This window comes from Delphinapterus leucas, chromosome 5, assembly GCF_059928025.1.
Source record: "Delphinapterus leucas isolate spDelLeu-1000000601 "Yukka" chromosome 5, BTC_Dleu_Yukka2, whole genome shotgun sequence".
NCBI lineage: Eukaryota > Metazoa > Chordata > Mammalia > Artiodactyla > Monodontidae > Delphinapterus > Delphinapterus leucas.
This window is the reverse complement of record NC_143133.1, coordinates 74755247-74772117: the sequence shown is the minus strand read 5'-3', so window position 1 is coordinate 74772117 and position 16871 is coordinate 74755247. Positions and strand designations below refer to the sequence as shown.

The 16871-nt window shown below is 36.5% G+C and overlaps 1 protein-coding gene across 10 annotated transcripts in view; it reads left to right on the top strand.

Annotated features, from left to right (window-relative positions):
• Positions 1 to 16871, top strand: part of CLOCK (clock circadian regulator) — a 144962-nt gene that overhangs the window by 95531 nt on the left and 32560 nt on the right. For all 10 annotated transcript variants that reach the window (XR_016393289.1, XR_016393288.1, XM_089911942.1 and 7 more), the window contains 7 exons: positions 6758 to 6878; positions 10674 to 10787; positions 10923 to 11041; positions 12807 to 12889; positions 13102 to 13208; positions 14952 to 15099; positions 15666 to 15741. Coding sequence is in view for 8 of the 10 variants with exons in the window: in XM_089911942.1 (XP_089768068.1) it covers positions 6758 to 6878; positions 10674 to 10787; positions 10923 to 11041; positions 12807 to 12889; positions 13102 to 13208; positions 14952 to 15099; positions 15666 to 15741 (768 nt within the window). In the remaining 2 variants the exon portion in view is untranslated. The remainder of the gene's footprint in view (positions 1 to 6757; positions 6879 to 10673; positions 10788 to 10922; positions 11042 to 12806; positions 12890 to 13101; positions 13209 to 14951; positions 15100 to 15665; positions 15742 to 16871) is intronic.

Below are 16871 nucleotides of genomic sequence, written 5' to 3'. Positions count from 1 at the left end.
TGATCTTCTTATTTAATGCCTATTCTAAACGTTCTAAAGCACTAAGAAGTGGACCCCTCAGAGCAGTGCTGAACAGCGGTTGGAGCGGGGATGAGACCTCTAAATATGTCTCTTGTTTTAGTATGTCTGTATTTTCTCAGGTCAGTCATTAATCTATAGTGACTAAATATTCAACTACCACTTTACCTAACCTCTATTCTTCTTGCCCTCTTTATTATCATGCTGAGTTTTCAGTATTAACTTTTTAATCAGTGTGGTGAAGATGTTGCTTAATCACTGAAATTATCTTGAGAATAACTAAATTTCTACTGAGATATTTGTCGCAGCTAAATAATAATTTTCTCAAAAGAATGACTTATAAGAACATACTGAAAATGATAGATATAGAACTTCTGTGCTCTGTGGCTTGAGTTGATAATATTTTAATGGCCATATTCAATTTGTTATTAATATCAAAAGAGTAGATAATTCGAAAAGAATTATAATTTTGATTAGAATGGTGAATACCTGAATTATGTATTTGCTGTTTTACTTAACATATATCTATTGAACATCTGCTCTGCCAGGTACTATGCTAGGTGCTCTGCTACAATGGACAGTTCTTATGAATTTGAAATTTTTATTGAATATGTAATGTTCTTATCTAAGATGGTGTTACCCAGAAACTGGGTTCGCCTCTTGGTGGGTGCCAAGCCAATAGACCCAACCAAGCCAAAGACGGGGAGAAGGAAGGATTTATCATAACTCGCAGCAAGTAAGGAGAACACGTGGTGGTGGTGGGGGGGGGATCTTTCACAAAGTAGTGTCTCCCCAGACAGCAAAATTGGGGAAGTTTTAAGCTAAGGGCACATGCATATTCAGGAAGGGGCTTTAGCAGAGGAGAATTCAGCATAGGAGTGGGGCAAAGGTTGACAGAGTCCCAGCTTTACTTGGCTGAAGTCAGAAAAGGTCAGCATCATCATTATATCCTCCACTTGGGGTGGGGGGCCTTGGTTCCTACAGAGCTCAGATGTATTATTATGTATATCCTTTGAGAAGGAACTAGGACTCTGCTTTATCCCTTCACTATTGTTTGCCTGCCTTTTCTCTCTCCCTGCATTCCTTTGTTCCCTTCAGATCATTAAATACTGAGATCAGGGCAAGCATTGTGGCCAGGCTTAGATTACAAAATGGCTTCTCTTATGTCACGAAAGCTATTCCTGGTTCTCTTTCTCCAGGGGCCCCCTAACTTATCTGCTTACAGTGGGGCTTGTGGTGTAAATATTTTGAAGTTACTTATAAATTACTCTTAAAGTGCCCATCTCTTGAAAATGTATAACAGTGCAGAGTCAACTGTTCTATAAGGATCTCTTTCAAGAGATGTTGAAAAGCAGTATCTCCTTCCCTCTGATTACTCTGCTACTTTGTACTTTGTAAAGAGAATGGACTCTATACTTAAAAGGCCAGATTCTAAAAGGGTACTTTGTTTCTGAAAGCCAGGCAGTAAGTAATTTGCTAATTTCTTTGGGTCACACAGAAAATGACTTGGCTCTACTGCTTCTCTAGGGGCTTTCTTTACAAGTAAGCTCAAACAATAGGTGATTAGCCCAACATCTAAAAATTGTTTGGGAATAAACAGTGAGATTATAGCAACATGTAAGTAAACTCCTATGGGCAGAGAAAAGGACAGAATTTTCTGGAGGACTCTTTTTAAAAAAATATTTACGGGGCTTCCCTGTTGGCGCAGTGGTTGAGAATCTGCCTGCTGATGCAGGGGACACGGGTTCGAGCCCTTGTCTGGAAAGATCCCACATGCCGCGGAGCAGCTGGGCCCGTGAGCCACAATTACTGAGCCTGCGCGTCTGGAGCCTGTGCTCCACAACAAGAGAGGCCGCGATAGTGAGAGGCCCGCACACCGCGATGAAGAGCGGCCCCCGCTTGCCACAACTAGAGAAAGCCCTCGCACAGAAACGAAGACCCAACACAGCCATAAATTAATTAATTAATTAATTAAGAATATATATATATTTACGTAGTGAAAAAAGCCAGGGAAAGAAATCCTCGATAGGATTAAGATATGACTAAGATAAGATTGAAGAGTGGGCTCTAATAAATAAAACGAAAGAATGTATATAACAAAACAGAAGCAGGCTCACAGATAAAGAAAACAAACTGGTGGTTACCCGTGGTGAGAAAGATGGGGGGAGGGACGAGATAAGGGTATGGGATTACCCCTACTACGTATAAAATAGATAAGCAACAAGAATATATTGTACAGCACAGGGAAATATAGCCATTATTTTGTAATAACTTTAAAGTATAAATAACTTTTGTAATAACCTTGTAAAAACTTTTGTAGTAACTTTGGAGTGTAATCTATAAACAAAATTGAATCACTCTATTGTGCATCTGAAACTAATAATACTATAAATCAACTACACTTTAATTAAAAAAATAAAGTTAAGTAACTTGAATAAAGGTATAATTATATGCTTTTAAACCACAGACATTTTTATTGGATTTTCTTTCGGTTATGTATTTATAGAAACTATATAATCTTTAGTTTAGTCATAGTCAGGGTATAATTTGCAATGTGGTCAGACTTTTTAAAAGCCTGCTTCTTGGGCACTTTCCCTGGACTTCATTGAGAATTAGATTCCTTTTCTCTGTGTTCTCACGTTACCTTATACGTACTGCCACCGTGACACTTACAGTGAATTGTAATTTTCTGTTTATTTTGATAATAATGGTAGATGTAAGCTTCCTAAGTGCAGGGACTTCATCTCTGTATCCACGTGTGCTGGCTCATTTCTCAGAGAGGCACTTACGAATTATTGATTGAGTAGAAGAAAGTGAGTAGATTATTTGATGTAGATGTTTTAAAAACTCCTTCCTAATGGCACACTGGTGTTGGATCTTTAGTGAGGGAATATTTAATTGCATTTTGAAATAACATGTCTACCACAGATCTAGTTGGGATCCAAGTGTTTGATCATAAACATTCTCCCCTCAGTGAGAAACCTCGTCACCATTCCCTCCTGGATTTTTTTTTAAAACTTTTAATTTTAGAACTATTTGTAGATTTATAGAAAAATCGAGAAGATAGTACAGAGAGTTCCCATATGTCCCCTACCCAGTTTCCTCTGTTAGTAACATCTTCTGGATCTTTTTGATTGTCTTGTCAGCCAAAGCATGTAGCAGGTGAACGTTTGGGCAGAGGAGGTCGCTGCTGATCCAGCAGACCCATTTCATTCCATGCGGAGTTAATAAGTAGCCTTTATTAAAACAGTTTTTGTGTTTGTTTTTTTTTTACCGCTCTCCAGTTACGGTGGATACTTTCCTTCACATCACTGACAATGTTGTATGTTATTTGAAGGTTTGAAAACAAAAACACAAGTGTGTTTTGAGAAAATGAAGTAATACTTGTTTAGGATCAAACACAGTAAGGAAAAAAGTATGTGATTTTCTGTTTTGGCTTGCTATTAATAATTAAACTGTAACAGATGCTAAACAAAAGGTTTAAAACAATGGTGTGCCTTTCTTTGTATTTGAACATGCATACCTTTTTGTCTAAAACAGAATTTTGGCTCTTGCCCAGAGGGGGAGAAACATTAGCAAATCTCTAAATACAGACTTTAGTGTTTATAATTCAGTTCTGTTGAGAAATTAAAATTTGCCATCTTAATCAGTGGTCAGTGTAACAACATTTTTTAATTTAAATTTGACTGTAAAATTGCAAGACTGATTCTATAGGTCCTGCAAAAAATTTTTTAACTTTGTCATGCCATACTTATGAAATTAATTTAGGTACATTTTAACCTATTTGTGGCTAATAATCAGGAAAGGAAATTTATGAATTTTTTTTTTCCTGGTGGGGCTTTCTACAACAAAATTATGGGGTCATACCACCTCCATGCCAGAAGGGATTTTAGACATCCTTAGCCCAGCCCCTTTATGTTTGTTAGAAGCATACATGAAACCCAGAGAAATGGGACTTAATTGTACAATTTAGTGGAAGTGCCAAGACATAAAGTTGGGTCTCTTTACCAGGAACTTAAAGTTTAAAATTTTACAGTTTAAGATTGTTTTCCTCATACTTGCTTAAATGTGTTCCTGAGAAGAGAGTATATTAAATTTGTTACCACGTAATATAGGAAGGAAGATTCACCATGTTACAGCCTAACAGGGTCCAGGACTAAAAGTGCCACTATTAAGATACTGTATGAGCATTTCATTTTCTACTCTTCTTAACTTGGTAATTTTGAATTATAAACACAAGAATGTGCTAAGAAAGTCAGTACCATCTTTGGTGTAAATGCAGTATGCAGAAATAACAATTTAGAATTTTTTTCAATAGTTATATGATTATTGGTGAGTAAATACTTTTAATAAGAAAACAAATATTTGAAATAAGCAAATAAAGCTTACTTGATTGCACCAGAATCTCTGTTCCTTACACCTGTACATAAGGAGCATAGTTGTTTAAAAATATGTTATATCCAACATATACCTGACATTTTTTTGGAGGAGCTTTCAGTCCCTTTTGAGCAGCTACTCTCTGTAGCAGGTATTTGTCAGTTTTCTCGCTGAGGAAAAGATAATTGATGAGAGTTAATAATTTCCACCAAACGGTTGCATTGACCTAATGTAAAGAAAACAGCCCATTGATTTATATCATACGGCAATCAGCAGGATTTACATTTCTTCTTCATGAAAATAATTGAGGGACACAGAAGGATCCAGATAGCTGTCACTTCCTTCTCTTTCCTTTGAATTGTGCTTGGGAACTGAGTGGATGGTATGGCAACATCAAGTATGATCAACTTCATTTAGAGATTGGAGGTGTAATGGTTAATGGAAAATCACACATCAGTTAGTTTGCCTACTAAGTCTGATACTTCAGTTCATCAAGTGTCTGGGGAAGCAGTGCTTGTGATTACACCGCTCTGTATACTGGGTAATCATACATGTTCTCTATACATATGAGACAGCCTATAGATTTATAGATAAAAAAGCAAGGGTGACAAAGCTTAGATCATACTTTACTGAAATAGTGGAAGAAATGTCAGTAAAAGTAAATAATTGTAGGAAACTAATCATCTCCAAAATGAGTTTTGGTTCTACAAATAAGTATCTTATTTTTCTGTCAAGACTATTTTTCATATTAATGTCTATGCCTATATTTTAATACTTTATTTTATGAATAAAAGGCAATTTTCTAGCCTTTTTTTGTTGTTCATGCCTTAATTTTTTGTTTATTCCGTCTGTTCTAGAGACTTTTCAGACATTCAGAAAAATTCCTTGTTAAAGTGCAGATATATTTTTGGTGTGGTTTCCCCTTAAGGCTTATCAAGTAACTCCTTAATTCAAAATAATTTACTGCACTAATAACCGATATGTGCAAAGCTCAGTGTTATTGTGTCTTGATTTGAAGGATAGGAGATAAAGGTGTAAGAGATAGGGCCCTTTAATTCACCCACAGAGCGGTAGGACATAGAGATTAAAATATAATTAAATATTTTTGATGGGAAATGAAGGATATGAGTAGTAATTACTAAAGGAACTTTATTATTTTTACTTTGGATTATGCAGTTAAGGGACATATTATTGAAGGAAATAATTTGAACTGGTGTTTGCAAGATGGAAGGGTACAAACATGTGGTGAGAGAGGGGAAAGGTACTCCATGAGGTGGACCTTGAAGGCTAGAGAAGATACAGAAGGAAGAGTGTAAATGTATGGCTTGTACAAGAGTGGTAAACACCCCTTTTCCCACCTCTTACCATCCCCAGTGGCTGTTTTTTGTTACTGTTTGAACTTTGTTTTGTTTTTAACAATCTTTACAGTGTTTGAAATACAAAATAAAAGTGAAATTTCTTAGTGGAACCCTTAGCCCGCTTTCACAACTCCTTTTCACTTCCCTTGCCCTCCATGCCTACCTCCATAGTCTTGGAGATACCACTTCAGTAACCCCAGGATTCCACAGGGCAGTTTGAAAATGTAGAGAAGCCAGGTAGACTGCGTGGGATTTGGCAGGAAATGTGAAGTCACTAAAGTTTTGTTGTCGATGGTTCTTACAGATGGGCACTGTCCTATTCACTTCTGATTCCACAGCCATGGCGCATTGTAGGCTACCTGTTGCTTGTCAAATTACTGTTGATTAAAGCCGTATTTTAGCAAGGATTATAATGCTCAGCACATAACTTGCCTTTTTTGGGGAAGAGGGTGGTTATCTTAAAGCATGGCTTTTTGACAGTGGGATACAGGATAGATGGCTGGAAAAGATGAAATAAAAAAGAAAGGACACATTGGACAAACGAAATGACACTAAAGTCAAGCCTCCTCTTCATGTAGCCTGTGGCCACTCCTGTGGTCCTTTATTGTAGTGTACACCACCATAACTTACCAGAGTTTGGGACGTATGGTAAGGCTACATCTGGTAGCCTAAGATTCTTCTAATCAACTTTCTTAGTCCTGTTATATTTTACATGCTCAAATTTGAAACTCACCTTTGCAAATAACTTATCAGACTTTCAAAGGTCATATTGATCATGAATCTGATGACGCTAGTCTCAGAGGCAATGAAGTCATGTTAACCTCGTTCACCTTCTCAGTCTTGTTTTTTGAGTTGTGCTCTGTAACGTGACGTTTGTCAGTTTTCACAGATAATTAAACGTTAACCATATGCTCATCTGATGTATTAAGAGTGATTATGTACTTTTAAAATAAATGTCTCTTGAATCACTATAATTATTTAACTTTTAAAAATTTCTTTTTCAGTCAGATCTTGTGGATCAAAGTATATTTAATTTTATCCCAGAGGGGGAACATTCAGAAGTTTATAAAATACTCTCTACGCATCTGCTGGAAAGTGATTCATTAACCCCTGAATATTTAAAATGTAAGTAGTAGTTCTTAAACAAAAAGTTAAACAGATTTGGTTGCGTTATCCTTTACTTTTGTAATTTTGTGACAAACCCAGGTATGTTTAACCAAATTAACACGTGGCATCGTTCCAAATACCCTATTAGATCCTTTTTAAATACTAACATATGGTGGAATTATGACCATATTAGAAGTCTGAACTCTTCCAGAATACATTGAAACCTCATCTTTTTGTTACAGTATGCCATAAAACTGTATTTTACACAAAAATGGAACTTGCAGTATATTCTTTTTAATTTTTATATAAAATCTTACTGTGTTTAATGAGAAAATGAAACAGCTCATTTTCAGCATCACTAACCAATTGAACACTGAAACTATGGGGCAAGACTTCTATATTTAAAAAAATGATTTAATAAAGGAAATTGCTTTATTAATTAAACAGTAATTTATTGGATATGTCTAGTGTGCCAGACATTTGTGTGCTATACCATAAAAGTGCCAAGAATAGGGAAAAATAGTCCCTGCCTTTAATAAGTGTAAAATACCATGGTATAATCTGACTTTTCTCCTAGATTCACTGGACAAATTAACTTGACCAGAATACCTCATTTTCTTGCATAAATTATCCTGTGTAAAATCTGAAATCATTACAGCACTACATTTGGCCATTAGTGATTAGATGTCTTCTTTAGCTACTTTTTCCATGATTTTTAAGTTTTGACCTTTCCAGTAATACTGACGTGAATCATTTTAAAGGTTCTTTATATTTTGAATCTTCAAGTTCTGTAGAACACTAACCGTTCAAGAATTGAGATACACATACACACACAGACACACACACACACACACGTGTAAGTATGTGTGAACATACATCTTTGATAAGATAGCCTGTCAGAAGGAGTTGAGAAGATGAAAAACTGGAGACCAGGAGAATCCATTTGAAGCCTATTTATAATTGTTTAAAAATCAAGTTCCTATGACATTGACCAAGAGACTAGTCTTTCACCTAGGAGAAAGATTTGGGTTGGATATAATGACGTAGAGGCCAGTTATAGGCCTGTAAACGGTATTTGAAGTCATGGATTGAATGATGTTGCTTGAGGTAAATATATAGAGTAAGGAGAGAAAAATTAGAAAGATGGAACCCTGGGCCATGGCAAGAGGTGGACAAAAGAGGAGTCTGCTTTAGAGACCTTCACAAGGGCAACATTGTCTGGAGAACTGAACGAAAGCCTTTGGCAGAAATACAGACCTTAGGCTTCCGTTTCCAAGATCAGGCAAGAATACTTTTTTTAAAAAAAAATAATTAATTTATTTTTGGCTGCGTTGGGTCTTTGTTGCTGCTCACGGGCTTCCTGTAGTTGTGGTGAGCAGGGGGCTACCCTTCGTTGCAGTGTGCAGGCTTCTCGTTGTGGTGGCTTATCTTGTTGCGGAACACGGGCTCTAGGGCGCGGGCTCAGTAGTTGTGGCACGTGGGCTCAGTAGTTGTGGCTCGTGGGCACTAGAGCAGAGGCTCAGTAGTTGTGGCGCATGGGCTTAGTTGCTCCGAGGCATGTGGGATCTTCCCAGACCAGGGCTTAAACCCGTGTCCCCTGCATTGGCAGGTGGATTCTTAACCACTGTGCCACCAGGGAAGTCCCCAAGAATACTTTTTTTTTTTTTTGCGGTACATGGGCCTCTTCCGTTGTGGAGCACAGGCTCTGGACGCGCAGGCTCAGCGGCCATGGCTCACGGGCCCAGCTGCTTCGCGGCATGTGGGATCTTCCCGGACCGGGGCACAAACCCGTGTCCCCTGCATCGGCAGGCAGACTCTCAACCACTGCACCACCAGGGAAGCCCTCCCCAAGAATACTTTTTAATAGAGAAAAGCCTTAATTAAATGACTTTCAGACCTCCTGCTTAAAGAACTGATATACAAAAAAAGTTATTTCTTTTTTTGTACATGAAAAAGATGTTTCATGTCAAAGGAGTAAACGAGATGTAAAACAGAGGGTAAATTGCTTGGAAAATTCAGGATTCTGTAAATACGCCATTTGGGCCATAATGAAGGTGAGGTAGTACAGGTGATGTGATTTGTGTCTAGAGAAGGAAATAGGGCCTAATGTTTCATCCTAAAGAGTTTGGTTTTTATTTTTTAACATAGTGAGAAGCCAGTGCAAGGGGATTTGGGTGGTTTTGTGGTCTGAAAAGGAAATCTCTCAGGTGGAAAATTTTGAAAAATAACCAGAATGGAGATTAAAAGGATAGCAGTAGAAGTAAGGATGGAGAGGAAAGCACGCATTCGATTGTTGAGTGGATAAACTCAGTCGGACTTGGTGTCAGGCACAGGTGTCCAAATAGCTAGGGATCATCCGTGGGGAAGATTTTAGGAAGAGAGTGGTTAGAGTTTGAACCTGTTGAGTTTGATGATAAACCCATTCATGATAATAACAGAAGAGTATGTGTTTGATGCTGTGAGTGAAGAGAGGTGTTATTAGTCCTTGAGTGCTGAAATAATAATAATGAAAGTGATGTTAGTCTTAGAGTAATAGGCAAGGGTGAATCTGAGTGGGAAGAGCGTGGAGGCATGGAGAATCCATTTTTGCAGTTACCTAGATACAGGGTAATTTACATCCGTACTAAGTTGGTGGTACTGGATGCTCATTTGGAAAAAATGACTCATGAGAGCTTCCTTGGTGAAATGAACAGCACATCCTATGACAGATTAGTTTGGGAACTGGTGATAGGACGAGAAGAGACCAAATTGATATGATTTCTAACTAAGCAGTTAGAAATCATATAGGACGAAGGGGAAGGGCAGCTGGCTTAGGAAGAAAGGGGGATAAATTCACTTTCAGATATTTTGAGTTTCACTCACTGATGGGACAATCAGGTAGAGATGTTCTGAAATCAAATAGCGATATGAGACTTGGTCTTATATAAAATGTTAGAGTTGGGGAGAGAGATTTAGGAGTAAATAATTTTGTCAGTGCTGGTAAGTTTGTAAAGGATGATAGATTACAATCAAAAGAACTTTTTGGGCTTCCCTGGTGGCGCAGTGGTTAAAAGAACTTTTGTGATGCCCATAGTTTGGAGACTGATTAGCAGAAGAGATAGAAATAGTAAGGTAGGAAGGTAAGTTTCATACTATGGGAATGAAAACATGTGAATTTTAAGAAGAGGTAGAAACAGTGAGGAAAGACCATTGAGCTTAATACAGACGTGGGTGATTTTTAGAAGAGGAGTTTCTATAGAGGTGTGAGGGCAAAAGCCACAATGCATAAAGTTAAGGGAGGTAAACATACGGAAACTAGAGCACATAATGAAAAGGAAGGAGATCTGTGTTACTGAAAAGAGTAGCATGGAAAACTCTATATGTTTGCGATGGAAAGACCTGAACAAATTTAAAAGTAGAAAGTAAGGAACCAAAGAAGAACATGTGTGGATGTTAAAGGAATGAATACCGTGGTGTGGCCCTGGTCCTGGAGAAGGAAGAGAGGAAAGACTGTTCAAGGTAGACATAGAAGTATGAACTTTGGAATAGGAAGCAAAACCTTTCTTTGAAATTAGAGTGAAGAATGAGAAGGAAGGACAAATAAAAATGGAGGAACATGGAGTGGCTTGTATCAGAAGATCTGTTTTCTTTAGTAAGGACAAGGTGAGATCATCTAAAGAAACTGCTTTTATGGACTAAACAAAATGTCATTGAGGACCTCTGTTGGAGGAAATAATGATTGTAGACTTATACAACTGTTATAATCTTACTTTGTGTGATATATCATTCATTATGATAAATCACAAATGTGTCATATTTTTTCTCTTATTTCAGCAAAAAATCAGTTAGAATTTTGTTGTCATATGCTTCGAGGAACAATAGACCCAAAGGAGCCATCTACTTATGAATATGTGAAATTTATAGGAAATTTCAAATCTTTAAACAGTGGTAAGTTAAAATGCTTCTTTTGCAATGTAATTTCACTTGGTATTCTTTTAAGCTCTTAAGGACAGATGTTTGAATATCAGTAAAAACTAGGTTTTACTGGAGTAACTGTTGATACTTATTTCCTCATTGTTTTAGTATCCACTTCAGCACACAATGGTTTTGAAGGAACAATACAACGCACACACAAGCCTTCTTATGAAGATAGAGTTTGTTTTGTAGCTACTGTCAGATTAGCTACACCTCAGTTCATCAAGGTATGTTTCTAATTTTATTTCACAAAGGGGTTTCACTTTATATTATGAGAATTGTCTGTGTAATTTTTTTGTTGTTTCCAGATACTTCCTGTAAACATTGAAGTGGTAATGGCCATGAGACATTAAACGTACATGATCATGATATTTTTGAAGCAAATAATGAGTTATCAAGGCACTCATTAAATTATGTAACTAAGTTTTAGATGTATACCCTTTGTAGTTAACCAGTGGTTATGTATCACCGTTGTCCTGCTTTTGTGCAAAATTTTAATATGCGTTTTTTATATGGTTCACGACTACAGTAAAGGGGAAAAGCCAAAAATCTAGGTAAATTTAAAAGATTGGTTTTGAAATTTTCTTTAGAAATGCACAAGTTGCTTTTTACTGCCTTTCATGTACCTCTTCAGTTTTGAAATTCAGTTACAAATAATTTATTTCTGTATCCTGGGCCCAGGAAGCAGACGATTAGTAGGGGAGTGGGAAAATCAAAGACTTCAGTCACTGGCAAGTGGCTGGAAATAAGCCAGGCCAAGATTTTGAATTTAGGGAAACACCATATTATAGGACAGAGTACCGAATTAGCAGTTAGAGGAGCTTGAACCAGTCTCGCTCTGCTTGTTTTGATCTTAACAGCAGTGGCTAAAATGTTTATTGAGTGCTTACCACATGCTGTATACTTTACATGAGTTATTTAATTCTTAAAAATGCTGGTATGACCACCATTTTATATGTAAGGAAACTGTGGCCTTAGGGAAGTTAAATTACTTGCCCAAAGTCACAGCTGTTAAGCAGTAGAACTGAGATTGGTTCTAATTCTTTTTCTGTCAGAGCCCAAACTCTTAATCACTACCTTGTGCTACAGAAGGTTATTCAAGGACACAGAGGCAGGTTGGAATACATTGTTGAGTATGACTAGAGTCTAGGGTTACTGTGTGTGGAGGAGCGGATAGAGATGGTGAGAGGTGATGTTAGAAAAGTAAGCAGATGCCGGCAATGAAATGTGCTTCTTTCTTTGTTGTTTGTTTCTCCTTGCTGAAGAGTGTAGATTTTATCCTGATGGAATGAGCAACCATTAAGGTTTTTAAGCAGGGAAGTTATACGATCATATTTGAGTATTTATAAGGTAATTGTGGCCAGAATAGAAGATGAGTTGAAGGACAGGGAGACTTGTTTGGGGAGACACTTTGGCAATAGTGTGAGCCAATGATGGCAAGGGTCTAGAGTCTAAACTAAGACGCTGAAGCTGGATGGGATCGAACAGATTTCTTAAAAACTTAGAAGGTGAAATTGAAAGGATTTAATAGTGGCCATTTAGATGGTGAATGGTGAAAATGAGTGTATTGTGACTATCAGATTTCTAGACTTAATGGCATAACACAGGTATGCCTCTGTTAATGAGATGGAACGTTGTGTAACTGGGTATGAGGAGTAAAGCAGTTAGTTTATTTTAGGACACGTTGAGTTTGTGACGTGCAGGAACATCCAGGCAGAAATACAGAACTCTAATTCAGGAGAGAGATCTGAATTCAGAATTAGGGTTTTTAGGCATGTGAGTGAACAGAGAAATGTGTCGAGTGGAGAAGTACTCCTCCAGAAGCCTGCATCTATTTATTGCCATATTCCTTGGTACTAGAAAATAAAAATGTATTAAAAAAATGTTTAGGGAAAAGTTAGCTAAGAATGACTTTTACAGCTAACAATGTTTGGGACTGTGCTAAGGACACTGAAAAGTATTTCTAAATTTTAATTATTAATTTATTTGTAGGAAATGTGCACTGTTGAAGAACCTAATGAAGAGTTTACATCTAGACATAGTTTAGAATGGAAGTTTCTATTTCTAGATCACAGGTAACTCCCATTTTAAAATTCCATAAAAAGATAATAATCATATTATAATTCTTGAAATTAATGGATTTCAAGGACAAACTTTTTCTCATCAGGGCACTCAAACTCATTATCCGTTATTTAAAAAATAAAGTTTCCTCCCAAAATTGATTTCTAGTTGAGTATTTTTTATTATGGAAAAATTCATAATATTGGTTGTTTTATATGTAATTTAGGGCACCACCCATAATAGGATATTTGCCATTTGAAGTTCTGGGAACATCAGGCTATGATTACTATCATGTGGATGACCTAGAAAATTTGGCAAAATGTCATGAGCACTGTAAGTAGATTTTAATATTTCTGGTGATAATAACTTTTTAATCTGTAAATAACTATCATATTAATAGAAGGTGGTGAAATACCAACTTAGAACCATTTTTGTATTTTTGAAATGTATTGGAAATTTTTTCTTTGTAGATATAACTAATTCCATTAGGAATCCTAGATCAAGTCTAAATTAAACTTCTTCCCATTCTACATATTTCAGTCTATAGTAGTAAGTACAGTTTTATAATATGGCATCTAATAAACCTTGTTTTGAAGTATATAAGCTCTACATCTAGAGTAAGAGAAGTAGATTTGTTTGAAAATTGTAATAGTATGTCAAAATATTAGAACACTATTTCATAAATTTTGATATCCAGGCCCAGGAGGTAGGGACACCTTTAAAGAATCTCTTTTAGAAAACTCATAGTGAGTGCTTCATTAATGTTACCTGCCGTTGTTATATTAGCAGAAGGAACGTTATCATCGCATTTTTTGCCCTGTTCTAAACAATTTACGTACATTATTCTCTATTTTTCATCATCACAGTTGTAGAAAGTAGATACTACTATTATCTCCACGAGTAAACTGAGACGCAGAAAGGCTAACTAATTTACTTACAAGCCCATAACTCATTGGTGGCAGAGACAGGATTAGAGTCTAGCCCTACCCCTTTACCACGTGCTATTCATTCCTTGTTTCAGAAGTTTGTTTTTAATAGGTTTTATTTGCTTCTCTGATCCTCCTCCCCAAATCCTTCCCTCTTGAGTGTCCTCTAAATTAGATATTTAAGATACTTTCATAATGTCTTAGGCCGGTCTCATAAACCTCTCTCTATGAAAATAAAGCATGTTATATAATATCATCAGCTATATGGAAGATTTTCAGAGTAAAGTCACTTCACAAAAACATTCCTCACTTCAAGTGATAATGGGCACTAAGCTCCATGATGTATTAAAAAATATCTGACACCTCTGTTAGCTAGCTGGGTAATTTTGGACAAGCAGTTTGAAGTATGTAGAACTTGGTTTCCTCATTAATAGAGAGAGCAAGCGATTCCTGTCCAGCATTTCCTAAGGTTTGTTGCATGAATGCCAGTCTACTAAAAATGAATTGTATGGTCAAGGAAAACTAGGTAACAGCTTATAATCCATCCCCATCTCCCCACCACCAGAATCTTGACATATATTAGCATACTCAAGGCTTTGAGAAGACCTGTTTAACAAATTTTCCCAAGTTAATTTAACTGCAAAACCCATTTGTTGCTTAATATCATTAAAAGGCTTCCGAACTTAAAATCTACAGAGAATGTTTTGGGAAATACTGTATTGTCAGTTACTTTAAATCATTAACTTTTTCTGATTTTGGTTAGTTAAGGTTTAGAATTAAATGCCTCAAAGATGCTGTACTTGTGGGGGCCGGGAGGGTGGGTGGAGCCCAGGTGTGATTACTTATTGCTGTTGCCCTCAGTATGTCTTAGCAGGAGAAAGTCAGTACGTGAATAATTTATTCTTGAGTATTTGGAAATTTACTGTATGTGAAAAGTATCTAAGACCAGCAATAACTGGCTGTAAATTGGGCACTGTGGAAGATATGCTAATTGCTGTCTCTACAGAATAGCATTTTCTTATAATTGTTGTACTATATGTTATTGAAAAGCCAGAAGAAGAATTATATATACATATAGATATAAATGTGGGTGATACCTTTGGCTAAAAATCTAATAATATGAATCAAAACATATTTCTTTTCTTCTTAGTAATGCAGTATGGGAAAGGCAAATCATGTTACTATAGGTTCCTGACCAAAGGACAACAGTGGATTTGGCTTCAAACTCATTATTATATCACTTACCATCAGTGGAATTCAAGACCAGAGTTCATTGTTTGTACTCACACCGTAGTAAGGTAATAATTCTTTTTACAGAATTTCTGAATATAGAAACATCCATAATGATTCTGGAATGTAATTTTATGTATAACTTATTAATGAAGTACAAAGTGATTTTTTCACCATTTTTGATATATATTTCAATTTATTATTACATTTACTTATAGGCATTATATAGAAAGAAATACAGTACAGATATGTAGAAATATATAATTCTTGACATAAATTTTATGGTTTAGAGCAGATGTTGTAACTGTCTTTTATATACCACAGTCAGTCATGTAAAAGGAGAACTGGAGTAGATAAAGCCTACTCTTCCCTTATTTAATTCCTCTTAATTTAAGTTCTGTGTGGTTATGGATCATTTACAGTAGCACATAAAACTTTTGAGATATGTGGAAAAATGGAATTTGAACTAAGATATACACTGTATGTATATGTTTTAGGTTTTTGTGGTGCATAGAAAATAGTCTGGAATTTGTGATGAACAAGTAAGACACATAACAAACACTGAATGGTTGCACCTCTGCAGTATTTTAAATGAATGATCAAACACTGAAATTCTATTTTTTACCATTTGTAGTTATGCAGAAGTTAGGGCTGAAAGGCGACGAGAACTTGGCATTGAAGAGTCTCTTCCGGAGACAGCTGCTGACAAAGTACGTTATCCTACAGTTCTTTTAAATTATTTTTATTTCTTCCCAGTGAAAGACAAGACTCAACACATATTTCCTTACTTGTGACAGGGTTATAACTATGCTTTACTATTTATTTTTATATTAAATTTAATATCTTACAACCTTGTGTGCTTCTAAAAAAGATTTGAAGGGCTGCTATTTAGTGATAACTGTATGAGAGACATGTATGATCTCAGATTTAAACTAACATTTGTTACAGTGTGCTAGGCTCTGGCTAGGTTTTTATATAAATTACAAAATGTCATTTATTTCTCAGACATCCATATCTGAGTAGGTGATATCCCCACTTTGAAAATATTAAAACTGAGCTTAAAGACTCATGCCTGGCAAGTTACAGTCAGATTTTGAACTCTGGTTTCTCTTTTCATTGTATCGGGTAGGAGTGTAGTATATTAGCTACCTATTGCTGTGTAACAGAACTTAATGATGTAAAATAACACACATATGTTATCTGATAGTTTCTGTGAGTCAAGAATCCAGACACAGTTTAGTTGGGCCCTCTGCTTCAGAATTGGTCATGAGGCACAACGTTTCAGCCCAGGGTCTCTCACAAGTCTGTAATCAAGGAGTCACTGGGGGCCACAGTCATCTCAAGGTTCAACCTAGGCAGAATCTGTTTTCCAGCTCACTTAGTGGTTGTTGGAAGGATTGGGTTCCTAATGGGCAGTTAGACTGAGGGCCTTGGTGCCTTGCTGGCTGATGGCCAGAGGCAGTCCTCAGTTCCTTTCCAGGTGGCCCTTTCTATCGGAACAAGTATGCAAGAAGATCTAGGGAGAGAAAAATCCAGCAAGATTAAAGTCAGTCTTTTGTAACTTAATCACAGAAGTGATATCCCATCACTTTTGTCTGTTCTGTTCATTAGAAGTAAGTCACTAGATCCAGCCTACAGTAAAGGGGAGGGATTATACAAGGTTATGAGTACCTGAAGGTAGGAATCATTATGAACCATATCAGAAGTTGCCTACAACAAGTATTTTTGACCTGTAGAAAAATAAGTGGAATGAAAAGGTCAAGAATGTATATTAAAAAATGAGTTAAAATAGGCAGCATGCCAGGGGACAGAATGGGAGGGTGTCATTCAGTCATTCAAC